At 42.5% G+C, this 27041-nt stretch overlaps 1 protein-coding gene and 1 pseudogene across 2 annotated transcripts in view; both read left to right on the top strand.

The window, feature by feature from the left end:
* Nucleotides 1-27041, top strand: part of FGD1 (FYVE, RhoGEF and PH domain containing 1) — a 55267-nt gene that overhangs the window by 19358 nt on the left and 8868 nt on the right. Inside the window, exons 2-13 of one of the 2 annotated variants that reach the window (XM_075539468.1) lie at nt 2481-2654; nt 3172-3349; nt 3456-3909; nt 5216-5305; nt 6011-6159; nt 7815-7868; nt 8526-8682; nt 8791-8929; nt 20524-20582; nt 20700-20846; nt 21215-21307; nt 21474-21553. In XM_075539468.1, coding sequence (XP_075395583.1) covers nt 2481-2654; nt 3172-3349; nt 3456-3909; nt 5216-5305; nt 6011-6159; nt 7815-7868; nt 8526-8682; nt 8791-8929; nt 20524-20582; nt 20700-20846; nt 21215-21307; nt 21474-21553 — 1774 coding nt within the window. The remainder of the gene's footprint in view (nt 1-2480; nt 2655-3171; nt 3350-3455; nt 3910-5215; nt 5306-6010; nt 6160-7814; nt 7869-8525; nt 8683-8790; nt 8930-20523; nt 20583-20699; nt 20847-21214; nt 21308-21473; nt 21554-27041) is intronic. The other variant, XM_075539469.1, reaches the window with a different exon arrangement.
* Nucleotides 14885-15991, top strand: LOC142434962 (double-strand-break repair protein rad21 homolog pseudogene; annotated as a pseudogene).

Genomic DNA, 27041 nt, shown 5'->3' with positions numbered 1-27041 from the left:
AAATAAAGAAGATCCAGGTAGGGACCCTGTTGCCCTGTAACAGAATACCCAAGGAGGCCTGTCTGCTTTAGGGTATAGAAATAGGGCCACATGGGCTCCTCTAGGCTCAAGGGGGCAGGCAAGCAGTACCTAGGGCCCTGTGTGCACATCTTGCAGGGCTTCCGCATGTTAAGATACCTGGCCTTATTCACTGGATCTCTGGCCTTGTTAGCTACTGTCTGGGATTTTCTTTCTCTAGCCACTCTATCTTTCTCAAACTATGTCGCTGTATGTGCTGTCCTTCAGGTGATTCACCCTCCTCAACCCCATACCCAGGAGAGGGTAGAGAAGGGCAAGACCAGGTCAGTATGTGCTGAGAAGGGCAGCCGAGTTGAGAGGAACGCCTCCTCTCTCCTGGCTGGGATCCTGCCTACCCAGGTGGGAATGGAAGTGAGTAAACTGCACCCAAAGCAAGGAAACAGAGTTAGGCGAAATGGTGCACAACCTGAGAGCTAGGACACCAGGTTCCCTTAGGTCTAGGAGGGGACCATAGCTTGAGTCCTCTAGGGTATACCCTATTGGGCTGTGGACACGATGGGGCAGGGACCAGGGGAGTTGCTGGAATCCTTTGGGTTAGACTACTCCTTCTGTCCAGGACTGGGAAACACAAAATCCTTCTATGACTATTTCTGCCTGTGTTTGAGGACACATGTGACACTTTGACTGATTAGATCAGAAGGTGTGTGTGTGTGTGCGCGCTCATGGTTAAGACCTAGGGATACCATTGCCATATTTGTTTCATGAGTATGACATGTCTTTGTTTGTGTGCCCATGTTTCTGACTTTATACTTTATACTGTTTTGCCCTTGTGTGAGGTTGTGTATGATATGGTATAATTGGCCTTGTTTAGCTAAGTGTAATCATGTTTGCAGGTATGGTGTGTATGACACTGCAATTGACAGACACACTATAAATGATACTGTCTACCTTGTGATTGATTCAGTGGGACCATGTTTAAGGGCGTGTATAAGTGGGTGTATATTTAGTTGGGTGATTGTTGTGTGAGGCTGTATGTGAAAAGGCATACTTGGCATTGTGTGACTATGCATGACCACATTTGCAAGTATGTGTGATATTGTGTGATAATATATGAGGTTTTGACTGCAAATATATGTGACAGTGTGTGACCACATTCTCAGGAGTATGGTGGCATGTGCATAGATGTACGACTTTGAATAGTAGAGTGGACCTATTCATATGAAATAGTGTGTGATACAGAATAACTGCAGTGTGAGAGGTCATGTGACTTTCACACCATAACTGAAACTGTTTGTGCTGGTGGTGCTTCTGGGAGCTCTTGACTACCACCAGGACTTTTCATGGCTCCCTATTGCCCACACAGAATGGGTACCCAGATCCCCCCCCTCAAAACCTCGGCTGACATCTGTTTTGCTCCTTGCTCTGACCCTACCTGTCAACTGAGACAACCTTCATAATTCCATGCCCTGTCAGCATTGCCTGGACCTCATACTATCCCTCTTAGGATGTGTCATTCTAGGGAGAAGGGAGAGCTCATTGCCTACTAGACTGAGTCTTCGCTCCCAAGTGTGGTCATCAGCTCCCCAGGGCCAAAGATAGAGGGGTTTAGGGGGCCACAGTGACAGAAGAGGGATAATCAGTACCAAAAAAACCCACCTGCTTTTCAAGTTGTTCCTATGGCACACTGCCAGTCAATGCCGGCACTTGAACACTGGGCACTGGGTGTTGGGTGTGTGGTGTGGAAGTAGAGGCATGTAGCAGAAATTAGAAAGAAGCTGGAATTTTAAGAAGCAAAACTTTTGCTCAAGTACACTCAGCTGTACAAAATTGCAACCATAAAAGACCAGATACCCTTCGGGCTTTTGAAAGCAGGGGTAAAGACAAATTTATGTTTAGTATACCCATTGTGGCTGTGCAAGCAAGGTCTGTGAACATATCCACAAACTTTAGTGTGTTCACTCTACCCCCACCCTCACCCCAGCTTGGTTGAACTCCCTGGTAATAATGCTTATTCACATACATGGAATCGGTGTACTAATAGCAAAGATCTCTCACCTATTTATGAAAACAGAGCAATCTCTAGCCCTGGACTTGGCTCTCTATCTGAGAACTGGGGTAGAGGCATCTCAGAAAAGCTATGTGGTCAGAGGGAGCTCAGGGAAACCCAGAATTCCAAATATCTGCTGAGACACGTAACTCCTCAGACCCTATAGAGCGGCGGTTCTCAGCCTGGGGGCTGAGATCCCTTTGGGGGTTGAATGACCCTTTCACAGGGGTCGCCTGATTCATAACAGTAGCAAAATTACAGTTGTGAAGTAGCAACGAAAATAATTTTATGGTTTGGGAGGGGGGTCACCACAACATGAGGAACTATATTAATGGGTCATGGCATTAGGAAGGTTAAGAACCACTGCTTTAGATTGAAATCAGTCACTTCACATTCAATTTCTCCCTTTCTACAGGGCTGTACCAGGGAAACCGTATTCTGGTTAAAAGCTTGTCCCTTGACCCAAGCCAGAGCCCTGAGCCTCATCCAGAAGGCCCCCAGTGGCTTCGCTCAGAACCAGGTCCCCCAACTGAGACTTCTAGTCAACGCCCTTCACCACTGAAGCGGGTGGCAGGCCCAAAGCCACAGGGTAAGTGGTTCCAGAGAAGGACAGAGAAATATAATAGCCCAACAGTCTCTCCACCCATCCCCAAAACAAACAAACAAACAAACAAACAAACAAAACTCACTGCCATTGAGTCTAATCCAATTCATAGCGAATCTATAGGACAGGTAATATAAATCCTTATAGAAATAGAAAGCCTCATTTTTCTCCCTCAGAGTTGCCGGTGGGTTCGAACTGCAGTTAAAAGCCCAACACATAACTCACTGTGCTACCAAGGCTTCTTAGGCAACAAACAGAGGAGGGGAGTTGGCTAATGGCAGAGAAAAGGGCTTGTTAGAAGAACAGTGAAGCACCATGTTCTAGAGGACAATGCTCCCTACCTAGAAAGTTGAGGGCTATAATCTAGGGTTAATGTGTGCCCCCTGGGATCAGGCTTGTGTGCCCACCTCAGACAGGTACTGATGGGAGGTTGGTAGCCTGACCGTGACAACCACCTCTAAACTGAGCTCATGCCATCTCTCTTTCTCATCTGTGTCTCCAGTTCCCCCAAAGCCCAGTTACCTGCAGATGCCCCGGATGCTCCCTCCATCAGAGCCCATCCCCCCTCCACCATCACGCCCACTGCCTGCAGATCCCCGAGTGGCCAAGGGCCTGGCCCCTAGGGTGGAGTCTGGCCCCAGTTCAGCAGCAGTATCTTCACTGATTGAGAAATTTGAAAGGTAGGTCTGGTCCCCAAGGGACTTGTGTGGGTGAGCATGGCCTGGGGCAGGAAGGTGACTGCAGGAGCTCACATTCGTCCTCATCTGTATCCAACACCCATCCCAGAGAGCCTGTGATTGTGACTTCGGATAGGCCAGGCCCTGGCCCCAGTCCAGTTCCCACAGAGCCAGCCATGTTGCCACCGCCACCCATGCTGCAGTCCCAGCTCCCTGAGGGTGAGGCCTCCCGCTGTTTGTTCCTGCTGGCTCCTGGGCCCCGGGATGGTGAGAAGGTGCCCAACCGGGACAGTGGAATTGACAGCATCAGCTCACCATCCAACAGTGAGGAGACCTGCTTTGTCAGTGATGACGGGCCCCCCAATCACAGCCTCTGCCCTGGGCCCCCTGCCCTGGCCAGTGTGTCTGTTGCTTTGGCTGATTCCCACCGGCCTGCCTCCCAAGAGGTTGACAGTGACCTGGATGAGGAGGAGGAGGAGGAGGATGAGGAGGAGGATGAGGAGGAGGATGAAAAGGACAGAGAAATCCCAGTGTCCCCGATGGAGAGACAGGAGTCTGTGGAGGTACTGACTCATTTTTACCAAAAGGCACTGTAGAGAAATTGGGAGTCGTGCTTTTAAACTTAGTTCTTCCTCTAGCTCAGGATTTCTTGAGATGCACGATATTTTTATTTTTACCTGTTGGGGCATTTAGCTTCCCTGGTCTTCTGACAATAAATACCAACACCAAACTCTCATCTTCTCTTTCCATCATGGTGACCACCAAAATGATCATGCACAGTCCTAGATGCCCACTTCAGCAAAAGATGACTAGTACTAGCTTGGCCTCAATTTGTTCCATCTTACAGATACGCATCCTGGTTAAAGATCTCACAAGATCTGTTCTAGCTAAAAAATCTTATGACTTAGCTATATGACATTGGACAAGTCTCTTTTCTCCCTGATCGTCCACTGCAAACCTCTGTTTCCTTTTTGTAAAATAGAGGTATAATTAAACATAGTGCTTTCATACCCAGGGAGACTTCCTGACAGCTGGAAGAGAGGCACAGGAAGAGGAGAAACTATAGAGTTGAAGGGTCTTGGCTACAAGGAGCCCTTGTTGCATCCTGGCAGTACAACAGTACTTCAGAAGGCACCCCTACACTTGAGTTAGGACTCAGCCAGAGTACTTGCTCTGGCAGAACCAAGCTCAAGTGTAGGGCCTGAGGCCAGGGTCTGCTGTAATGGCAGGTATATGTCAACAAATAGGAAATTGGACCAACAAGCAATGAATGAGTTTTATACATTTTTATCCTTTCTAGTTTTTCTTACACCCAGGTACTTAGCAAGCCTTTCCTGACAGTAAACTTAAAGGGTGAATAAATAGATAACTAATATGTATAGTAGATTTAGTCTGTAGTCTGCTGTGTTTTATGTGTATTAAAGCAGGTAGTTGTCACACCTATAAGCAGACTTGGGCCCTATTATTACCTTAGCTTATAGATGATGATACTTAAATACAGAGCAGTTAAACAATTTGTATGAGCTAATGAATGACAGAGTAAGATAGGAACCCAGGGAGCTGGACTTTTCAGTTAAGAGATTGAACCACTATACTATACTGAGTGCATATAGAGAACAGATAAGTGAGTGCATGAGTGACTATGTAATCAAGTGCATGTCATTAGAATTGAGGGGTAGTTCTATAATATACTGGGGAGTCAGGGATAAAGCTAGAGGGCTTATGAGCCTAGAGGTGGGAGGTCCAGGGTTATCTTGAGGTACCATCATGTTTGGAGTAGCGTTTGAGCCATTTGGATAATTCTGAGGATAGGCAATGAGAGTTAGGGTGGAGGATGACAGATCAAGGGTCACCTCTTCTCCTTTCTAGTTGACTGTGCAACAGAAGGTGTTCCATATCGCCAACGAACTCCTACAAACTGAGAAGGCATACGTTTCCAGGCTCCATCTCCTGGATCAGGTGAATGGCTTCTCAGGGGCCCGAAGATGTGGTAGGTAGGTTCCAAGGAGAAATATAAGGCTTGAGCCCAACTCCAACATTGGGACAAGAGTCTAGAGGTGGTAAGGCTCCTCTGAGAATGACTTCCATTCTGTTCCTGAGGTTAACTCCTATTACCCCTGAGTTTGATCCTCAGGCCAATCTTAATTCCTAACCCAAGAGATGATATGTCAGCTCTGACTGACTCTGACCCTAATGCTGACTCTGACCTAGATCCAAAGTTTACCCCTGGATATGAACTGGATCTTGAATTTCATTCAAACCTGGACTGTAAATCCACTAGAATGTTAGTTCCCTCAAGGCAGGGAATTTTGTCTGCTTTGCTCACACTGCGTTATCCCAGCCTCTAGGGCCATGCCTGGCACATAGTAGATATTCAGAAATAGTTGTTAAATGAATTACCTTGATTGTGATCTTTTCTTTGTTCCTGAATCTAATTCTGACTTTGACCCTGACTTCTCATTGTCCCAATGGATAATTCCAGGTCTCAAACTGACAACCTGAAATCCAATCCCTTACATAACCCTAACTCCACCTCCTTTCTCCTCAATCTCAAGACCAGTGCTGATCCCAAAACTTAACAAAACTTCCCATACCTTCAAGTCACCCCTTCCCCAGCCCACCCCCAGGCCCAGCTGGACTGAGTGTTCCTGCCCTGCCCCACAGGTATTTTGTGCCCGGCTGCTGGAAGAAGCTCGAAACCGCAGTTCTTTCCCGACTGACGTTGTCCATGGCATCTTCTCTAACATCTGCTCCATCTATTGCTTCCACCAGCAGTTCCTGCTGCCAGAGCTAGAGAAGCGCATGGAGGAATGGTGAGGGACCCTAGGCCTAGACTGCCCACTCTTTTTCACACTTGCTTACCAGTACCAGATATGTGTGCAGCAGTTTATCCTCAACTGCCCTCTCTTCTTACTGCCTTTCACAAAAATAACCAGGTTAAGGCTCTGCCTTCTAGTACTCCAATTCTAATTTGGAACACAGACCAGGACTCAGATGATTACAACAGAACACTGTTGTTAGTGTTGTTATTAGGGGGTATTGAGTTGGTTTTAAGTCATAGCAACCCTATGTACAAATGAAATACTCCCCACTCCTGAACCATCTTCACAAGTGTTGCTGTGTTTGAGCTTGTTGCATCCACCGTGTTGCATCCAACAATCTGTCTTGTTGAGGGTCTTTCTCTTTGTTGCCAACCCTCTACTTTATACTGTCCTCCAGGGACTGGTCCCTCCTGATGATATGTCCAAAGTATGTGAGACAAAATCTTGCCATCCTCACATCTAAGGAGCGTTCTGGATATACTTCTTCTAAGACAGATTTGTTTGTTCTTCTGGCAGTCCATGGTATATTCAATATTCTTCACTAAAATCAAAATTCAAAGGCTTAAATTCTTTTCCAGGCTTTCTAATTCATTGTCTAACTTTTGCATGCATATAAGGCAATTGAAAATACCATGGCTTGGGCCTGGCACACTTATTCCTCAAGGTGACATCTTTGCTTTTTAATACTTTAGAATCTTTTACATCAGATCATTTAATTTAATTTATTGACTGTTACTTTGATGGACAATGATTGTGGATCCAAGTAAAATGACTTCTTTGACAATTTCAAGATTTCCCCCTTTATTGCCTATTGGGCTTATTGCTTATTGATATTGCGTATTGGGCTTATTGCTTATTGATATTGCGTATTGGGCTAGTTGTAGGTGATATAATGGGCTGTACACTGGCCAGCAGTTTGAAACTATTAGCCACTCTGCACGAGAGAGCTGAGGCTTTCTACTCCCCTGTAGATTTACAGTCTCAGAAACCTACAGGAACAGTTCTATCACTTGCTAGCTTTGTGATATTGAGCTACGTTCCTGTACCTCAGTTTCTTCATCTATAAAATGGGGACCATAATAATAGCCTGCCTTTCAGAATGATTTTAATAACTAAATGATAGGTAGATGTAGAGAGCTTAGAACAGTATCTGGTATTTACTAGCTGTTCAATACATGTGAGATCTCTGTGTTTTTATCTGATGTGATAGAGGTGGGAATGGGAAGCTGTGAGAATCCAGACAAATATACTTAACCCACTTTGAGAATTGGATACTGCCTGAGGTGGAAGGGCAGGGTTCATGAGAAATTTCCTGGCCTCTAGGCGCTCCTCTTTTAACTCATCCTTTAGAACCTACACCACTCTCCAGAGGTTCTTTCTAAATAACACTCATACCATGCCACTTCCCTGCTTAAAATGATCTCCTTGCTTCCCACACCCACAGCATACAGGCTTCGCCTGCCTCATTACTCAGACTTATCCGTTGCTGCTCTGCCTTACTCATTTGCTTATAGTCATGCCAAATTGTTTAGTTTCCTGCAAACACCTTGCTGTTTGTCACTTTGGAGGCTTTACTCATTCTGTTCTCTACACCTGGAAATCACTCTTCATTGCTTTTGACTGATTAGCCCCGGTTGATCCTTCAGGACCTACTGCAGGCCTCACCTCCTCCAGGAAGGCTGCATTGATCCCCAGGCCAGGTTAGATTCCTTCTTCTGGGCTTTTCTTGTCCTTCTCTGGACACTGATTGGAAGGTGTCTGTGCCCTATCGTGTACCCCTAACAGATTGTTACATAAAGAGGGCTGGCGTCGGGCCTGGTCTGTGTGTCTCTCCACCAGACCATGAACCCTTAGGGCAGGACTGAGCCTGGTTGCTATGTATCCCCAACATACTGTGTTACCTGAGGGCAGGCCTGTTCCCTGTGTCTCTCCAGCCAGACTGTGACTTCCAAGGGCAAGACCAGCCTGGTCTCTGTATCTGTCTCTTTTATAAGACTATGATCCTCTTTGGGGTTGATTTCATATCTATATCCCCAGTGTCACCTAGCACAAGGCTGGGCATGGAATCAATCTTCAATGAATTTAGTGGACCTTGTAGTAAGTGCAGGCAAGTATTCCAGGACATATCTTTCCTGGTGCTTGAGCAGTGCGGAACTGGGACAGGTGGAAGCTCAGGCAGTGGTCTTGAGCCTCTTGGCCATCAGTTCCAAATGATCAGACTGGCTGAGAAGTGGGTTTCCAGGACAGAGGTGAGAGCAGCCTGCTCGGTGCTGGAGACCTGTGAGGCAGCATTTGGGGTGGAGGTGGGGGGACCAAAAGGATTGGCTGGACTACGTCAGCCCCTGCTTTCACTCCAGGGACCGCTACCCACGCATTGGAGACATCTTGCAGAAGTTGGCACCCTTCCTCAAGATGTATGGAGAGTATGTGAAGAACTTTGACCGGGCTGTGGAGTTAGTCAACACCTGGACAGAGCGCTCCACCCAGTTTAAAGTCATCATTCATGAGGTGCAGGTAAGCGGGCAAGCCAGATGAGGTAGACTCAAGAAGAAAATGTCTATAAGGACCAAGTGGGGCCTCTTCATCCAGACCTCAGCCCCATTTTTCTTCTGTCTGTCACAGAAAGAGGAAGCCTGTGGCAACTTGACATTGCAGCATCACATGTTGGAGCCTGTGCAGCGCATCCCTCGCTATGAGCTGCTTCTCAAGGACTATCTTTTAAAGCTGCCGCATGGCTCCCCGGACAGCAAGGATGCCCAAAGTAAGTGTGTCCACTTAGTTCTGAGTCCACACTGATAACCCTAGGACAAAACATTGAGGTGGGTTAACTAGCAGGTTAACCACTAACTGACATCACTTCCTTGAGCCATGTGATTATGATTCTAGAATAGAATCTCTTAAGTGAGACCCCAACATGAACCCAAGTTGAGATCACTCCCTGCCGGAGTACTAAGACATAACATTCAGAAGGAGCTCTCCCCACCCCCAACTAGAACTCCACAGTCTGAACAGTGTGTCCAGAGTGACCCCCACAGATAGCACAATTAAGTCATTTGAGACCCAAACCTGACTCGCAGACGGGGCTCTGAATGAAATTGTGCCAAGTCTAAAATGAAACTGAACCTGAACTCTTGGGATTGAGCTAGGTAGTCATCATCACCAAGCTTAGAACCCAAACTGTTCCCTGTGTTAGATAGACCACGTTGACTAAAGAAACAAATCCAGAGACACTCTTATATATGTAAGAGAAAGCTTTATATCAAACAGAACTATATACTGAGAAAACAGCCCAGCCCAGTCCAGATGAAGTCCATAAGTCCAATATTAGCCCATAAGTCTGATACTAGTCTGTAAATCACTCTTCAGACTCACGCAGCCATACACACTGATGCAGAATGCAGGAAGATCACAGGACAGTGGGTGCAAAGTCTTGTGAATCCAATGGTGATGGACATATCTCTAGGGTAACTTCATGTGGCTTGTCAACAGGAAGGTGAAGCAGAGAGATGTGTGTGTGGCCCGTTTCCAGGGAGAAAGAGAGGAGATTTCCTGAATCCTCATGAGAAGTCCACGCACACAAGGAGGCATCATCAGGCTGTGACCTGATTGACAAGCTAGACTCCACCCCCTAGACTGACTTACCAAGTTGACATGAAATTATGAAACTAACATACTCCCCCACTCAGCTTCCAGTGTGAGCCCTCTTTATTGAATCTCTATGGCTTAACTTCCCAGAAAAAATGTCTTGTTCATCAAGCCCCTAATTTTCTGTCATCTAGATTTAGAACTCTATTTTGTGTCCTCTAGTCACTACCATAATGAATTTACTTAAACAACCTCCAAATCTAATCAGAGCCCCACCATAGAATCAATCCACTATAACTGAACACCCTAGACGGAACCTCATACTCTCTACATTCCAGATTTGGGTCTTTGGGCTTAAGTGAGAGTCTTTTGGCTAGGGAGGGGAGAATGAAATGGGATTGTAGAAAGGGATAAGATTTTTGAATCCCCAAGTAAGGAGACGGAGTTTATGCTGAGTACAATGGGACGTCATGGAAAGGTTTTGATCTGGAATATAAGAGAAACAAGGGTAGAAGGCAGGAGACTAATTAGAAGGTTTTGCAATAGTCCAGATGAAAGAACTTGGGAGGTAAAAAGAGAAGTTGGATTGGACAAAGGTAGTAGCAGTGCAAGTGATAAGAAATAGTGGTATCTTGGTTATATTATATTTAGAAATAGCATTGGAAAGACTAATATAGAGTTGGTTGTGGGGCTTTTGAGAAAGCATAAGAATGAATTCTACACTTTTGGCTGGTGATAATCATCACTGACATGAGCACAAGACCTTGAATTTGGACCTGTTCAAAGTGAGCACTCAATCAGACTGTTAGATGAACATGGAATTCCAGGGAAAGAGTTTTGGTCATCATTGGCACATAGAGAGTACCCAAAACCATGAGATTGGCCAAGAACAAGGCTGTGGGTGCAAATGGAGAAAGGGGGACCCAGGACAAAGCCCAGGGATGTGGAATCCGAAGAGAATTAAAAAACCAGGAAAGTGTAGCATCCTAAAAAAGAAGCCATGGAAAGGGGGAGTAGACAATGCCATTAAGATTTCTCAAACTGAGCCTTTCCCCCACCAATTGGGGCATCTTTCCCACCACATGGACGCTTTGCTTTCAAACTCCTAGAAAGAGCTAGACCCCTACAAAGTTTGATCGTTGAGCTCTACAAACTAACAATCTGTAGGTAAAAGTACTCCATTCTTCCCCCAAGACTGAGAAACTTCTCTGCGATGCCAGGATGGGCTACAAAACCTAAACCTTTTGAAGTAGTCTTCCAGAATGGGATGAGTCTCGTGGGCCCCAACCTGAGTCTCTAACCTCAGCCTCCAACCTGAGCCCTCAGACTGAACCCAATATGATGTCTCAGTTGTAGATCGTCATACTGTTTTCCCAAACTAATATTCCCAAACTGGACCTCCACAGTGCTTTCCCACTCTCTGCCCTAAGAGTATATACCCAGCAAGAACCCTCACCCTCACTTTCCTTGTAGAATGGGTTAATAATAACTACCTACTTCATAGCGTTGTTATGAAGATACACAAGATATTTCAGATCAAGCTTTTAGCACAGTACATGGTACTTTTAGCTTGGTACCTGGTAAAGAGTCAGTAAATAATAACTGTTTTTATTGTTATTGAATGCCCTGACTTATCCCGCTCCATACTGAATCCCCCTAAAGTCAGTCCCTATATTGATCTCACCAAACTTATATCTCCACAGTGCATCATATATACAGTTCTCTAGGCCAGTTCTCTACTTTTATCTTCCAAACTGAGTGCTGGAGCCCAGACCTAGGTTAAGCTCCTCAAACTATGCTAGCTGGAACCTTGCCTAAATCATCTGTGTTGACTAAACTCCAGCCTAAGATCCTGGACTACTAAGCCCAGCGCAAATCCCACTAAAACACCCAGACTGAGCCCCGCACCGAGTTTCCCAAATTTCACACCCTAACTTTAACCCCCAAATGAAATCCCAGACCGAGATCCCCACATGTAACTCGCAGGCAGAGCATACACACACTGAATCCTGGAAATGCTAACCTTACTCAACACAAGGTCTCTCCAGACAGAGCTCACCATAGTCAGGCTTCCAGTCTGAGTTCAGCAGCCAACATAGGCCTGAGATTGTATGCCCACAGATCACCAGAGTCTTCTTCTGTATCCTTCCTTGGGCATGCTTTCTAGCGTGCCCCCTCCATCCTAGAAAGGAGAAGTACAGAATATATAAGGTAAAGAACAGCTGGGATTATCATTGTAAAGGAGTGTTACTGAAAGTTTTACCAGTCTTCGTTGTTTGTCTAATTAGTATTGAGTCACTTAAATTTTGAATATGTATGAGTCAACAATTCATGTACTGTGGTCTAAAAAGATGTCTTTTACATATATATGTCCTCTACATTTCCTTGCCTCAACAACGTTTTATATTCTGTACTACTGACTAACGATTCTATCAGTAACATTACTTTATGCCCATGGGGATGATTTATAATGTACTCTAATAAAATGATAATGCTGCCTTAAAAGTGGACCAGGGATATATATAACTTTAGATATATGAGTAGAATTTGAGCTCACACTTAATTGTAAGCCACATCCTAAGAACAATTAATTCTTATGATGCGGCCTTACTCAATGTTAGCCCTCATTAAGAAATCACTGAAGATATAGGTGCTATAGCAAAGTGTGGTGAAGAAATCAGATGGTGTCTGACTGTCTGGTGTCTTAAAGGTAAGGAGTCGGCTACGTTCATATGAAGAAGCACACCAGTCTGTGTGATCCAAGGACTGTAAATAATAAAATCCAGGACCGGAGGAGGGAATGGTATTAGAACTTAAATTCCAAATACCCAGTTTAGACAACGCTCTGGACGCTAGTGGAAGCCCCAGATCCATTTGCACGGTCTCTGTGTAGATTAAGTGTCCAGTGAATCCCTTCTGACCATAATCCAGGGATGTGAATAACCTTAAAATCAGACAAAGAACGTTGTAAAGTAGATTTTGGCAGCTGTAGTTAGGCTAATTTAACACCTTATCATTTGCTCTCTCTTTGACCCATTTTAAATTTATTCATTTTAAAATAGTTTCTGCTTGTTTTTTGATTGAGATATTTCTCTGTTTTATTTGATGATTGATGCTGGATTTTTGTTTTCTCTGTTTCTCTGTATAGAAAATACAGGATAGGTAAATCTATGGAGACAGTAATTTGGATTAATATTTTCCTAGGAGTATGGAAGGAGAAGTTGTGGGGTGGGGGGAATGGGGAATCAGCAATGAGTATAAGAAAGAAGAAAATTCTTAACTTGATGGTGATGATGAATGCACAACTCTTCTGAATATGATTGAATTAGTGAGTTGTATGCTATGTAAATTATATCTCAACAAACTATTTTTTAAAGGCAGCTGTGAAATAAATGCCCAGTCTGATGCCAACTCCCTGACAACCTAAGGCCAACCACCTCCCCTCTTTGAGTCCTAGTCTACTCATTGGCAAAATGGGACAATCACATCTACCTTATGGGTTTCTTGTGGGAATTAAAAGAGTTAACTGATGCAAAACATTTGTTGGGGAGCTCTGGAGAAGGTGGTGGGATCTTAGCCCTGCCCAAGGGAGCTTTAGTCTACAAAAGATACAGATATATGTAGATATATAAAGGTTCCATGAGCACACAGTGTGAGCAAGTCATGACCACCCCCCGTGTTGTGTGCAAAGTAGACCTGCTACATAGGGTTTTCAAGGTAGTGACCTTTCAGAAGCAGATCACCATGGCTTTCTTCTGAGGCACCTCTGATGGAGTCAAACCAACAACTTTTGATTAATAGTGAAATGCTTAACCATCTGCACTACCCAGGGACTGACTAGTGGGAGGAGGAGAAGTAAAAAAAAGAATGTGGGAATCTAAACAAGGTCAAAATCTGGTCTGGGAATTCAGGGTAGGCTTACTGGAAGAGATGATGTTAATCCAGAAGTTTGAATCCAAAGCTTACTACATGGAATAAGGCAGAACATGTTTAGGGAAGTGAAGAGGAGGAAGCTGGAGAAGTCAGCAGAAGCCATATCACCAAGGGCTTGAATGTCAATTAAAGGAGCTAGGTTTTACCCTTTAGACACTGACATGTTGATTGAGCAGAGGAGTGGCAGTAAACTGTGTGAAAAACCACCTTCTGGTAGCCAACGTAGAAGAGGTATTGGAGTTTAGATTCTGGCGCCTGAAAGGCATGTTAAAGCCTGAGCTGAGACAGAGGTCATAGACCCCGAGCACCAGTACTTGTTCATGGAGAGCAAGCCTCCTAGGCAAACAAGATTTGGCGAACCATATAGACCCTCTTCAAAAGCATGTGTGATTCCCCATTACAGTAATATAAGAGGGGGCTTCAAAAAGTTCATGGAAAATAAATGAAAAGATAATATAATTTTACCACAAACTTTTTGAAGTTCTCTCATATTTGCTGAGTTGGAGTATTTGGCCCCACAGAGACAGTCTTAACCATGGTAAGATTTGTTAGTATGTAGGGATGTATAGGGAGTTATTTAAATTTTTCCTGATGCATGGTCACCAAAAAATATATAAATATAAAAAGAATAAATAAATAGAAAAAAATTAGTGATTTGAGCCCCCAGAGAACAGGCAAAATGAATAATAATAAAAAATTCTGAATTATATGAAGGTTTACAGAAAAGATTGTCAGTTTGTTGCATATATTCTTTTTTTGAGCTTTATTGACTTCGTTTTTAACAATTTTATTGGCATATAATTCATATAGAATTCAGTGATTTCAATATATTGAGTTGTACAATGATCACAACAATTTTAGAACATTTTCTTCATTCTTGGACCCATTATTAGCTCCCCAATACCTCCCAGCCTCTCCCGCCATAACCCTAAGGAATTATCAGTCTAGTTACTGTTTCTATGGATTAGCTACCCTAGATTTCATATAAAGAAAATCCTAGATTTTGTTTGTTTGAGTGAATTGGAAAGGTGGTGGCAATGGAAGCTGCTCTGAAGCTATACAGCACCGGGGCCTCTCTTTTACCTAACCCCTCTCCTGACCCTGACCCCCCCCCCGCCCCCACCTTGCCAACCAACTTGGCCTTACTCCAGGTAAAGAGCTATGTTTCCTCTCTCCCATCTGATAGTCAACCAGAACAATGTTTCACACACATTTTGTCCTCAGTAAAAGAGAGTCTCTGGCCAAACTTTGGCTAGCGGCCCATTGGGATAAGAAGTTAGTCCAACTCCATATATTTGAGTGTAATTTAGAAAGCATCTCATCCAAGGTGAAGATGGTGCTTCAAACATCAGGGAATCTCTTACTGGGAGTAGTTTGAAATCTATCACAGGAAAGTCAAATACCTCATTAGACCTTCATTAAAATAAAGATGTTGGCAGGTGTTTTAACCTGTCTGAAGAAAACTGGGAAGCAGCTTATGTTTCACAACTTTGATCAGCCAATTTCTGACTTAGATGACATTGATGTGGCCCAGCAATTCAGCCTGAACCAGAGGAGAGTGGAATAGATTACCATGAAAGAAGTTGGGAACTTCAGTATTCTACAAGAAAATTATTTTGGCAACTTTGGAATGGATGATTGGGAGATAATGAGAGAAGGCAGTACTTTTGAGAATGATATGTTAGTAAGCGTAAATGCTTCTAACCTCTTGCTCCACCCCGAGCAAAGCACCAGCAATCTGAGTGAATCTGAATGAAAAAATTAACCATTCAGAATATGAAGACCAATATAAGAATGACAATTTTGGAGAAGTAAATGATGGCAGTATATTAGATAATAAACTTATTAGTAACAATGATGGTGGTATTTTTATGACGTCCCTGCTTTCTCTGAGATTGTGGTGATGTTCCCTGAGCAGCCTGCACATGATAACATGGATGAGGATGATAATGTATTAATGGGTGGGCCTGATAGTCCTGACTCAGTGGCTCCTGTTGAACCAGTGACAACTCTAGCTGATCAAACACTTGTCCCAAATGAGGAAGAAGCATTTGCTTTGAAACCTATAGATATTACTGTCAAAGAAACAAAATCCAAGAGAAAGAAGAATCTTATTGTTGGCAGTGTCAAAGAGTTGGACAGCAATACCACTAGAGCCCAATTGAGTGCTTACTCTGATATTGTTACTACCTTTGATCTGGCACCACTCACCAAGAAACTGATGATGTGAAAAGAGACAGGAGGAATGAGAAAGCTTTTCTCTTTACCTGCCTAACCTTTGTGGAATAGACTACAGAAGGTTTAAAAGAGTCTGCTAAGTGCTGCAGGGCTGTTGAACTATATTTCTGTCTAATGAGGAAGCATGCGTAGACACAGTATTGCGATATTTTCTAAATTCAGTGCATTGCAAAGCAGAAAATTATGGTGCAACTTCTCTGTATTAGAAGCATTGTGCCTTGTAATGTTTGGATGAAAGGCCTTAAAGTATTTGTGTTCTTTGATTAACTAAGCTCATTTTTTCTCTTAAGAATATCTTGAAATATGGTTGAAGTTTGTTATGTGAAAATGTTTGTTACAATGTAATTTACAGTTGGAAAAAAACTTAAAAATGTGAACGGAATAAGCTGAGTGAAGCTAGTAAAATGAACAATAGAGGAATTATACATCAAAAAAAGGAAAAACATAATATTAAAATCCCCAAAACAACAACAAAATAAAGCACAGAATAATCTAAGTCCAAGAGAAAGCAGAAGATAATAGAAACTAAAACAGATTAAAAATGGGCCAAAAGGGAAAACAAATGACATGTTAAATTTTAACCTATCACAGGGGCAGTTCTACTCTGTCCTATAGGGTTGCTCACTATGAGTCATTTTTTATTCAAAGACAGTGAATTTGGTTTTATAAACAAGACTCTTAATCTGCCTGGGGACTCTGAAACTGAATTTGGGTCGTTCATTGTCATCCAAACCAGGTGCTCAGAATTTAAGCTCTAATATAATTCTTTCCTCTGATCTTGGATTGTATTTTTTATAATCCTTGGATCATGCAAGCTGGTGTACTCCTCCCATGTGGACTTAGCTGACACCTGACTTATATGATGACTTGTTTTTAAGATAAACCTTTAAGACCCTGATAGCACTCATATCTTCAGTGATCACTTCATGAGAACAAGTTTTGAGCAGGGCTACATTGTAAGAACTAACTGTTCTTAGATCAGGGCTTACATTTAAGTGTGAGCTCAAAATCCACTCGTATTTTTAAAGTTATATATATCGCTAGTCCACTTTTGAGGCAGAAATTGAGAAATAACTTAAGCAACCTTTTTATTTTTTTAATCATTTTATCGGGGGCTCATACAACTCTTATCACAATCCATACATACATCAATTGTATAAAGCGCATTTGTACATTCATTGCCCGCATCACTCTCAAAACATTTGCTCTCCACTTAAACCCTTGGCATCAGTTCATTTCATCCCTCCCGTACCCCTTCCCCTCCCTCATGAATCCTTGATAATTTATAAATTATTATTTTGTCATATCTCACACTGTCCGACGTCTCCCTTCACCCACTTTTCTGTTGTCCATCCCCCAGGGAGGAGGTTATATGTAGATCCTTACAATCAGTTCCCCCTTTCCATCCCACACTCCCTCCACCATCCTGGTATCACTACTGGTCCTGAAGGGATCATCCACCCTGGATTCCCTGTGTTTCCAGTTCCTATCTGTACCAGTGTACATCCTTTGATCTAGCCAGATTTGCAAGGTAGAATTGAGGTCATGATAGTGGGAGGTGGGGGGAGAGCATTAAAAACTAGAGGAAAGTTGTATGTTTCATTGTTGCTACACTGTACCCTGACTGGCTCGTCTCCTCCCCACTATCCTTCTGTAAAGGATGTCCAATTGCCTACAGATGGGCTTTGGGTCTCCACTACGCACCCCCTCATTCACAATGATATGATATTTTGTTCTGACGATGCCTGATACCTGATCCCTTCGACACCTCATGATCGCACAGGCTGGTTTGCTTCTTCTATGTGGGCTTTGTTGCTTCTGAGCTAGATGGCCGCTTGATTGCCTTCAAGCCTTTAAGACCGCAGGTGCTATCTCTTTTGATAACAGGGCACCAGCAGCTTTTTTCAGAATTGCTTATGGCCCCATTTGTCTTCATTGATTGTATCGGGGAGGTGAGCACACAATGATATGATTTTTTGTTCTTTGAAGCCTGATCACTGATCCCTTCGGCACCTCGTGATCATGCAGCCTGGTGTGCTTCTTCCATGTGGGCTTTGTTGCTTATGAACTAGATGGCCAAATTTAAGCAACCTTTATGAGACATTTAGTCATTTTAACAATAGTATCATTAATCTAACCAATTTTAGTTTATATTGTAAAGATTTGAAATATTATTGAAAAAAGGAAATATATATGAAAGCTTTTTGAACTAAAATACATGGAAGGTTCACGTACATGGGCTACAAAGTAAGGACCTGAACACTTTAAGAGAACACCGAGGGTTAGAAACAAGGCAAAAATTTCAATCATGCTCATTCACTAAGACAAATCTTTGACTGCAGGATTAAGCTTTGTCACAAAAACCAAAGAAAGTATGAAAATAGCAAGTATATGGTAGTCTTAAATTGCCAATTATTGGGAAACATTAAAAGCAAAATTTGAGCCAAAATCCAGACTTCGAAATCCATGACCTCAGGATAGCAGTCTTTGGCTTCTTCTCAACCTTCCTAATGCTGCAACCCTTTCATACAGTTCCTCATGTTGTGGTGACCACCCCCCAACTATAAAATCATTTTTGTTGTTACTTCATCACTGTCATTTTGCTACTGTTATGAATCAGGCGACCTCTGTGAACGGTTCGTTCATCTCCCAAAGGGCTTGAGAACTGCTTCATCAGAGTGTTTCACCTTTAAGTCCAAAGGAGTATTTTAGATGCGTTTAAAGTAAAGCCTGGTTCCCTTAGTGAGGTTTCCAAGTCAAATAATTCTGATTTGATCAGTAAACAATGCTGTACACCTCAGAAAAACAAAACAAAAAAACCCAAAATCTAAAATGTAGATAGTCTAGCAGGCAGCCAAGGTCACCAAGGGCTGAAAAAAGTTTAGTCAAATATGCATGATTAGCAACATAATATTGGGCAGAATCTATATGAGTAATGTTAAGCAGTTTTCCCCAAGTGTATGTGGACTTGGTTTAACCACCCAAACCCAAACCAAACTCAACTGCCATCAAGTCAATGCCTACTCCTTGTGACCCTATATCAAAGAGTATAACAGTCCTTGTGGGTTTCCAGGACTAACTCTTTACAGGCCGAGAGATCCCCATATTTTCCCCATCACTGACCTTGTGGTTAGCAGCCCAGTGTATAACCACTACACCACCAGTGGTTTACCCACCAAACTAAACTCACTGCCATTGAGTCAATGCTGACTCATAGTGACCTCCCTGTGGGTTTCAGAAAACACCTATGGGTTTGTAACTTTAGTGTAGTAGAAAGCCCAGTCTTTCTCCCGTGAAGCTCCTGGTGGTTTGGAGCTGCTGGTGGTTTTGAACTGCCAACCAGAAATGAAATCACCTTCTCAGAACCAGACGCATCCCCTCTGGTCATGAATTCCCACTGAAATTCACTTATCACCATTATAAGAGTGCCTGTTAATTTGGAGTGACCATAGGACAAAGGTACATATTTTTTTTCTTTTAAACAGTTTTATTGGCGCTTCATCCACATATCATACAGTTCAGTAGCTCAGCCATATCAAGAGATGAACAACCATTACCAACCACCATCAATTTTAAATATTTTCTTCTTCCTTGTATGCATTGCAATTTGTGTAATTTTTAAAAATCGTGGCTAAAATATATACAACAAAGCATTCTCCAATTCAACAACTTTTTTTTCCCCACCGTTTCAAAATTGTTTATTTCTTTTTTTACATTTTATTAGGGACTCATACAACTCTTATCACAATCCATACATATACATACATCAATTGTATAAAGCACATCCATACATTCCCTGCCCCAATCATTCTCAAAGCATTTGCTCTCCACTTAAGCCCCTTGCATCAGGTCCTCTTTTTCTTTCCCCTCCCTCCCCTGGTACATATATTTTTCCTGGTGATTTTTATACATGAATATTTGCAAACTTGAGATCATGTAGTATATATGTTTGTAAACGTTTGTTCCTCTTAAAATCCTGAATATTTCCCAGATTATAAACCTTATAACAAGTATCATATATCAAGATTAATATTACATTTTATGAACATAGAACCAGAATCAAACTCACTGCCACCTAGTCAGTGCTGACTCAAAGTGACTCCCTGTGGGTTTCTGAGTCTATAACTGTTTATGAGAGTAGAAAGCTCAGTCTTTCTCCCACGGAGCTGCTGGTGGTTTTGAACTGCCAACCATGCAGATCACAGTCCAATGCTTAACCACTACACCACCAGGGCTCTATAATTCATTTAACTCCACCCCTTACAGATGGACATTTTTGTTTCTTATCACTGTTGTAAACCCCACTGCAATGAATTGTATTTGTACATAGAACATGTATTTTTTAGCATAGATACCTATAATCAGGATTACGGAGATAAATATTTTTTTGTTTTAGTTTTTACATTCACGTCCTTTGATTATACAGTGGTGGCATTGAAGCAATTTCTGATTATAAATAATGGTATGACATCAGGGAAGCTGGTACTTCCTGGGATGCTGAGTATGTGGTCAGGCCACAAGGAGATATTAAAGGAAGAAAGAATGCCCCAAGGGCCTCCTGTCAACCCCTTATCTCACCTCATCTTTCTCTACCCACAGAGTCTCTGGAGCTGATAGCCACAGCAGCAGAACACTCCAATGCTGCCATCCGAAAAATGGTGAGTGGCCCTTCTAGCCCTGCCTGTGTCTCTGTTCTGGGGGAGCTTGTGATTTGTGGGCACCTGAAGGAAGGCTTACACCCAAACCTTGCCTTTTGCTCACTTGTCTTCTGCCAGGAGCGAATGCACAAGCTGCTGAAGGTCTATGAGCTACTAGGGGGCGAGGAAGACATTGTCAGCCCTACTAAAGAGCTCATAAAAGAAGGTCACATCCTTAAACTGTCAGCAAAGAATGGGACCACTCAAGACCGATACCTCATACTAGTAAGTGCCAGGCATGGGGTCATGCCCCTATACATATAATGCTCTAACATTCACTGAAGACAATACCTCATCTCAACCATTCTTTCCTCTATTAACTCATTACATTTTCACTATATACACTAGGCCTTTTTTTTCCTCTACAAGTGAGGTTACTAAGACTTACAGAGAAGTAATTTCTCCAGGGTCACACAGATAGGAAGTGACTTCCATGTGTAGGCTTTTACTTTGTGATGCCTGTGGCCAATGTTTTTTCTATATAACACTTTGAGTTCCCAACACTAAAGTTTAGGAATCTCATAATGTTAGGGAGCTGGATCACTTCCCCATTAGAACCTCATCACATACATCCCAAACATTTTCCTTCCTAGTTCAATGACCGTCTCCTTTACTGCGTGCCCAGGCTGCGGCTCCTTGGCCAGAAGTTCAGTGTACGGGCACGTATTGATGTAGATGGCATGGAGGTAAGTACCAGGACATGGGAAATGGGAGCGTGAAATGGGGCCATGGTATTTGGAAGGAACAAAGACATTCTGGCTTTTACCTCAAATCTGTGTATGCATGTGGGCAGAGGGTTAGGGCCCTGTATCTCACAGCAGTCCTCACTAAGCCCTTTTGTTCCTCATCCAGCTAAAGGAAAGCTCCAACCTCAATCTGCCTCGAACCTTCCTGGTTTCAGGAAAGCAGCGCTCCCTGGAGCTCCAGGCCAGGTACTTGCCCTTACCTATGGCTGCCCTTCAGCCCCCTCTTCCTTTCAGTGATGCTGAAGCATTCTAGGCCCAACTTCAAACCTACTTCCCTGGAGGAAGAGACAGTCCCAAAGAAAGGGTAGATACCATTCCCCAGAGATGCAGTCCTTCTCTTCAAGGTTATGCATGATCCCCGAGGACTAGAGGCCACTTGGGCTCAGGGTGAGTACTTCAGGATGTGGGAAAAGGTGGCACTTGTGAAAAGAGCCTTTGGGCAATGAATAAGCTCTCTTCTTGATTAAGGTGAGAATTTTTTTCTGGTAGATTTCATTAGAGAAGGAGGTGGGAGATACTATCCTTAACATGAATAATAAAAATACAGATATTCTATAGTCAGAAATTTAAGGGAAGTAACAACCAAATGCAATGTTTATTCCTTGATCAGAACCCAGTTTTAGGAAAAACAGCCCTGAAAGACATTTGTAGAACAATAGGGAACACCTGAATGTGAATTGAGCATTAGATATTGGAGAATTATTGCTAATTTTCTCAGATATAGTAGAGTTATAATGGTTACCTGGAAGAATGATCTTGGTTTTTTTTGGTGATGTCTGCTTAAGATTTAGTGGTGAATTCAACACTTTAAAATGCTTCATTACCCCAAATATACCTATATAGAGATGAAGTTAACTTGTCAAAATGTTAACAAATGTATTACATTTTTATAGTGCATAGTAGGTGCTTATTGCACGTGTCCTATTCTGTCTACTTGAAACATTTTAGATGCTTGACATTAAAGTCATGGTTAAATTCTTACCTCCTTTGAAGTAGCTAATATTGCAATCAATCCCATTTTATGAATGAAGAAATTGAGCCAGAACAGTGATCATGCATCTTGTCCAAGGTCCTACAGCTAGAAAGGAAGAGTGCTGGAATTGGCGCTCAGTCTGTTTGGCTCTGCTGTCGATCATGCTCCTAACCATTGCACGTGCTGCTTTCTGAAAGCCCATTTATACGGTATAAGGTCAAAGCCAATGTCCGCATCAGAGAATGGATTTACACCTGTATATCATTTGATTTTGAAGATTGCTAGAAAGTGAGAAATGAAGAATGAAATCTTTGTTGGGGTGATATGGAGGCAGGAACAAGAAATAATTGTGGGCTAGAGGGTGTCCTGGAATAAGAAGCCAGGGTTTGGGCCTTGAAGCTCTGGAACACTGAGAGCATCACAGAATCCTGCAAATGGGGAAAGTGAGAACAAAGCAAAACTAAGCACTTTGAGAAGAGGACAGATACAGGTTCCAGTTGGGCCATAGCTGAGCTTGACTGACCAATCATGTCATGGGACACTTCTGAAAAGAGAAAGGGCAAGGGGACTGCTGAGGGAAGCTGGTCACAGACAGACCCACCAAGCAGTGTAGGGTTTCCTCCTAGTGGCAGAGGGAAGGCATAAAGGATTTTCTTTGCAATCAGTTTTACTGTTTCTCATTCCTCACCCTACCCTTTATAATAGCATATTATTGTATTTTCAGACAAGGTTTACAGAACAGTTTAGGTTCCCATTCAACAGCTTCTACACATGTTGTTCAGTAACACTGATTACATTCTTCAAAGTGTGTGAACATACCCATTATTTCGGTTATAGTTGTTCCATTTGGATTGAAGTTGTCAAGGATTTTATCTTGCTTAGACCCACAATCAATGCTCATGAAAGCAGTGGTCAAGAGATCAAATGATGCATGACATTGGGTAAATATGCTACATAACATGTATACTCGAGTATAAGCCGAGTTTTTCAGCACATTTTAATGCATTTTTTGTGGTAAAATTAGGTGCCGCAGCTGATATTCAGGTCAGCTAATACTCGAGTATATATGGTAAGACCTCTTTAAAGTATTGAAAAGCAAAGATATTACTTTGAGAACGAATGCACCTGACCCAAGCTATGGCACTTCCAATCGCCTCATATGCATGTTGCACATTGAATAGGAAACTCCAAAAATTAATTGATGTATTTGAATTATGGTGCTGGTGAAGAATACTGAAAGGGACTGCCAAAAAATATATAAATCTGTCTTGGAAAAAGTACAGCCAGATGCTCCTTGGAAGCAATGATGGCAAGACTCAGAGGTGTTATCAGTAGAGACCAGTCCCTGGAAAGGGATGGTAAGCTTGATAAATTATGCGGGCATGGAAAAAGAGGAAGATCCTCAACAAGATGGATGGACACAGTGGCTGAAACAATGGGTGCAAACAGAAGAAAAAATGTGAGGATGGTGCAGAACCGGGTGGTGTTTTGTTCTGTTGGATACAGGGTCCTTATGAATCAGAACAAACTTGATGGCAGCCAACAGCTTCCCTGCCTCCTGACATTCTCCTCTTTGCTTTAAATGATTATCGACTGTTTGGTCTCAAATATATATTTTTTAAAGCATAATTACTTATGGGTGATGCTCATTGTTTTATGAGCCAATTGACCTCTGGGGTTAATTTTGGTTCTCGGTTTGAAGATTATCTATGGGCAGTAATTTCAGGGAGTACTCCAGTATCAGCCAGACCAATAAGCCTTTTTTAAAAAAAATTTCTAAGTTCTGTTCTACATTTTTCTCCCTATCAGGACCCACCTATTGTGGCCCTGATTAGGAGGTAGATAACAGTAGCTGGACACCATCTTCTGGTTTCAGGCTCAAAGAGACTGTGGTTTATAGAGACTATTTTCTTTGTAGAATTTTTTCTTCTTTCAGTCATTGGCTTCCTTCTTTCCCATTGGCTCTGGATTAGTAACAGTATAATTATATTTTGGATGGCCTCCTACAAATGTTTAATACCCCAAACATCAAAGAACATAATTACCTCCCACCAGTTTACCAAGATGTCCCATGAGGATGTACCTAATCCTTCAAACCCAGAAATTTCCCAAGGTGTATACTGTCTAAGAAGTATTTAAATGAGCCCTGGTGGTGTAGTAGGTTATAAGTTGGGCTGCTAAATAGTCACTTCATGGGAGAGAGGATTCCTACTCCTGTGAGCATTACAGTCTTGAAATCCCACAGGACCAATTCTATTCTGTCTTATAGGGTCACTATGAGTTGGAATCTACTTGATGGCATTGGGTACAAAGTATTTATAACTGTATCCTCTATGTGTTTTATTAGACAATCCACATCACTTAACATCCATGGTACAGTCTGTAAAATAGGATATTACGTGAGGTGGACATCAGACAAACACTGTACTGTCATATGCTGCTGCTTAATGTGCTTCAGCAATGTACAACCATGGGAAGAAGAGCTTGGTGGAGGACTAAGAGAAAGAGAAGGACTTACAGGGAGGGAGGAGGGAAGAAAGTTGCCAGCTGAATTTTCTCCCATGTGGTCAAATACTGAGCCAAGGGGGAAAGCTTCTGGAAGGTGGCAAGTGAATATATAATATGGTATTCACACGTCCAAATCACATAATGTGTTATTTCCCAGAACCTATCATGGAAATTAAACAAATGTTTCTTTTTCTGTCTCTCCTGAAGGGGGGTGTGGAACTATAGGTTTCTCCCAGAGCTGAATAATTTTATGGTATCAAGATATATACCATATGTGGTCATATACGGTATGTGGTCAGGCAACCATATGTTACTTGAACAGAAGTTAGCAATACACGGTTGTATGTATGAATCTATGTACAGGCAGGTAGGTATGAATACATATGCATATACATATTTAACATTAATACACACATATGTACATACCTATAGACATATACAAGAAGCCCTGGTGGCATCGTGGGTTATATACAAATGGGCTGCTAACCACAAGGTCAGCAGTTTGAACTTAGCAGTTCCTCTGCAGGAGAAAGATGAGACTTTCTACTTCCATAAACATTTACAACTTTGGAATCCACAGGGACAGTTCTACTCTGTCCTAAAGGGTTTCTATGAGTTGGAGTCAACTTCATGGGTGTGAGGTTGAGGGGTTATTTTGTATACACATAGATTTTTTTACTTGGATCCAAAACAATGCTTGGAAGTAGCAGTAAAGAAATCAAAGGATTTGCTGCCAGAGTCCAGTTCCGGAGGGGTTGAACTAGATACCTGAAGGAGGTGTGGAGTCGGAGAGCACAGACAAGACAGACATGAGAGATGTTCTGGTGGAAGCAGACAAACAGCTTTATTTATACCATAAAACGTTTTGCAAACCACTATATAAAAATAATGCCCTATAATTGACAAACGTACTTTTTTTCTGTCACTTTCTGTCCTCTTCCTGGTTCTTTCTGTACTGTTTTATAGGTTACATGTTATTCTTGATTGAAGTGTTCAGAAAATTTGGTTAGACTCATATCCTACTCACTGCCCTATTTTCTGCTCACAGTGTTCCTTTCCTGGTTGACTAACTTAACACAATGAAACTACTACCTCATGTGCTCCTTCAAAGCCTACATTATTTTAAAAATTATCTCTAAGCAGAGTTAAATGCTTCTCAAATATTTTCCTTTATAAGCTCTCCCATGGTAATTGTTCCATTATCTACCTATGTCTCTTTTATTTTTTTGCTCCAAACCGTCTGATTCTTTGCCAAACACTTACTGTTTCCCATTTTACATGTTTTCTATTAATGTTAGCCATTCTCTTTCCTTCTATGTAAGCCCCTGTCCAAGGTAAAGGGGCGTCAGTTGGGGGAGGCAGTCTATAAGGTCCTCTATATTGGGGAGGCAAAAGGAGTCTCCCACTACCTAATCTGAATGGAATCCAGGGTTTTTTGGTGGGTTTCATTTTCTCCTCTGACCTCAACTTTTGGGGTTTCTTCCTCACTCAATTCCCACATATCCTTCTCAGAATTCCCAAAGATGTCTCGCTGTCTAAGCCTCTCCAACGTCTCAGTTAAGGAAAGCCCCATCATGTTGAGGCAAGTTTTACATCTGGTTTCATTCGTACTTCTCAAGACTGCCCTCACATCCACTCCAGGTGCGGTAAATGTGACAATGAACAAAATTCCCAAGAATGGAATTAACAACAGTAAATATTGGAGGGATGTTGGAGACCCTCCCTTGGAAGCTCTGCTTTGCAGATGCTCCTTCCACCAAGCTCGAGCTTTGCTAGACAGCATGGTAGGGATGGCTCCCAACAATTTGCATTGGGTAATTCTGCTGCAAGTCTTCTGTGTCAAAAAGCAAAGATGTCACTTTGAGGACTAAAGTTGTGCCTGACCCATGCCATGATATTTTCAGTTGACTCATATGGATGCAAAAACTAGATAATGAATAAGGAAGATGAAAGAAGACTTTGAATTTTAGTATTGGCGAAGACTATTGTAAGTACCATAGACTGCCAGAAGAACAAATAAATCTGTCTTGGAAGAAGTACAGCCAGAATGTTCCTTAGAAATGAGGATAGTGAGATGTTTCATGTACTTTGGACACACAATCAGGCAGAGCCAATCCCTGGAGAAAGACAATATATTTGGTAGAGGATCAGTGAAAAAGAAGATCCTCAGGGAGATGGATTGGCACTCTGGCT

This window comes from Tenrec ecaudatus, chromosome X (assembly GCF_050624435.1).
Source record: "Tenrec ecaudatus isolate mTenEca1 chromosome X, mTenEca1.hap1, whole genome shotgun sequence".
In the NCBI taxonomy this organism is placed as follows: domain Eukaryota; kingdom Metazoa; phylum Chordata; class Mammalia; order Afrosoricida; family Tenrecidae; genus Tenrec; species Tenrec ecaudatus.
This window is presented reverse-complemented; position numbering and strand designations above follow the sequence as displayed.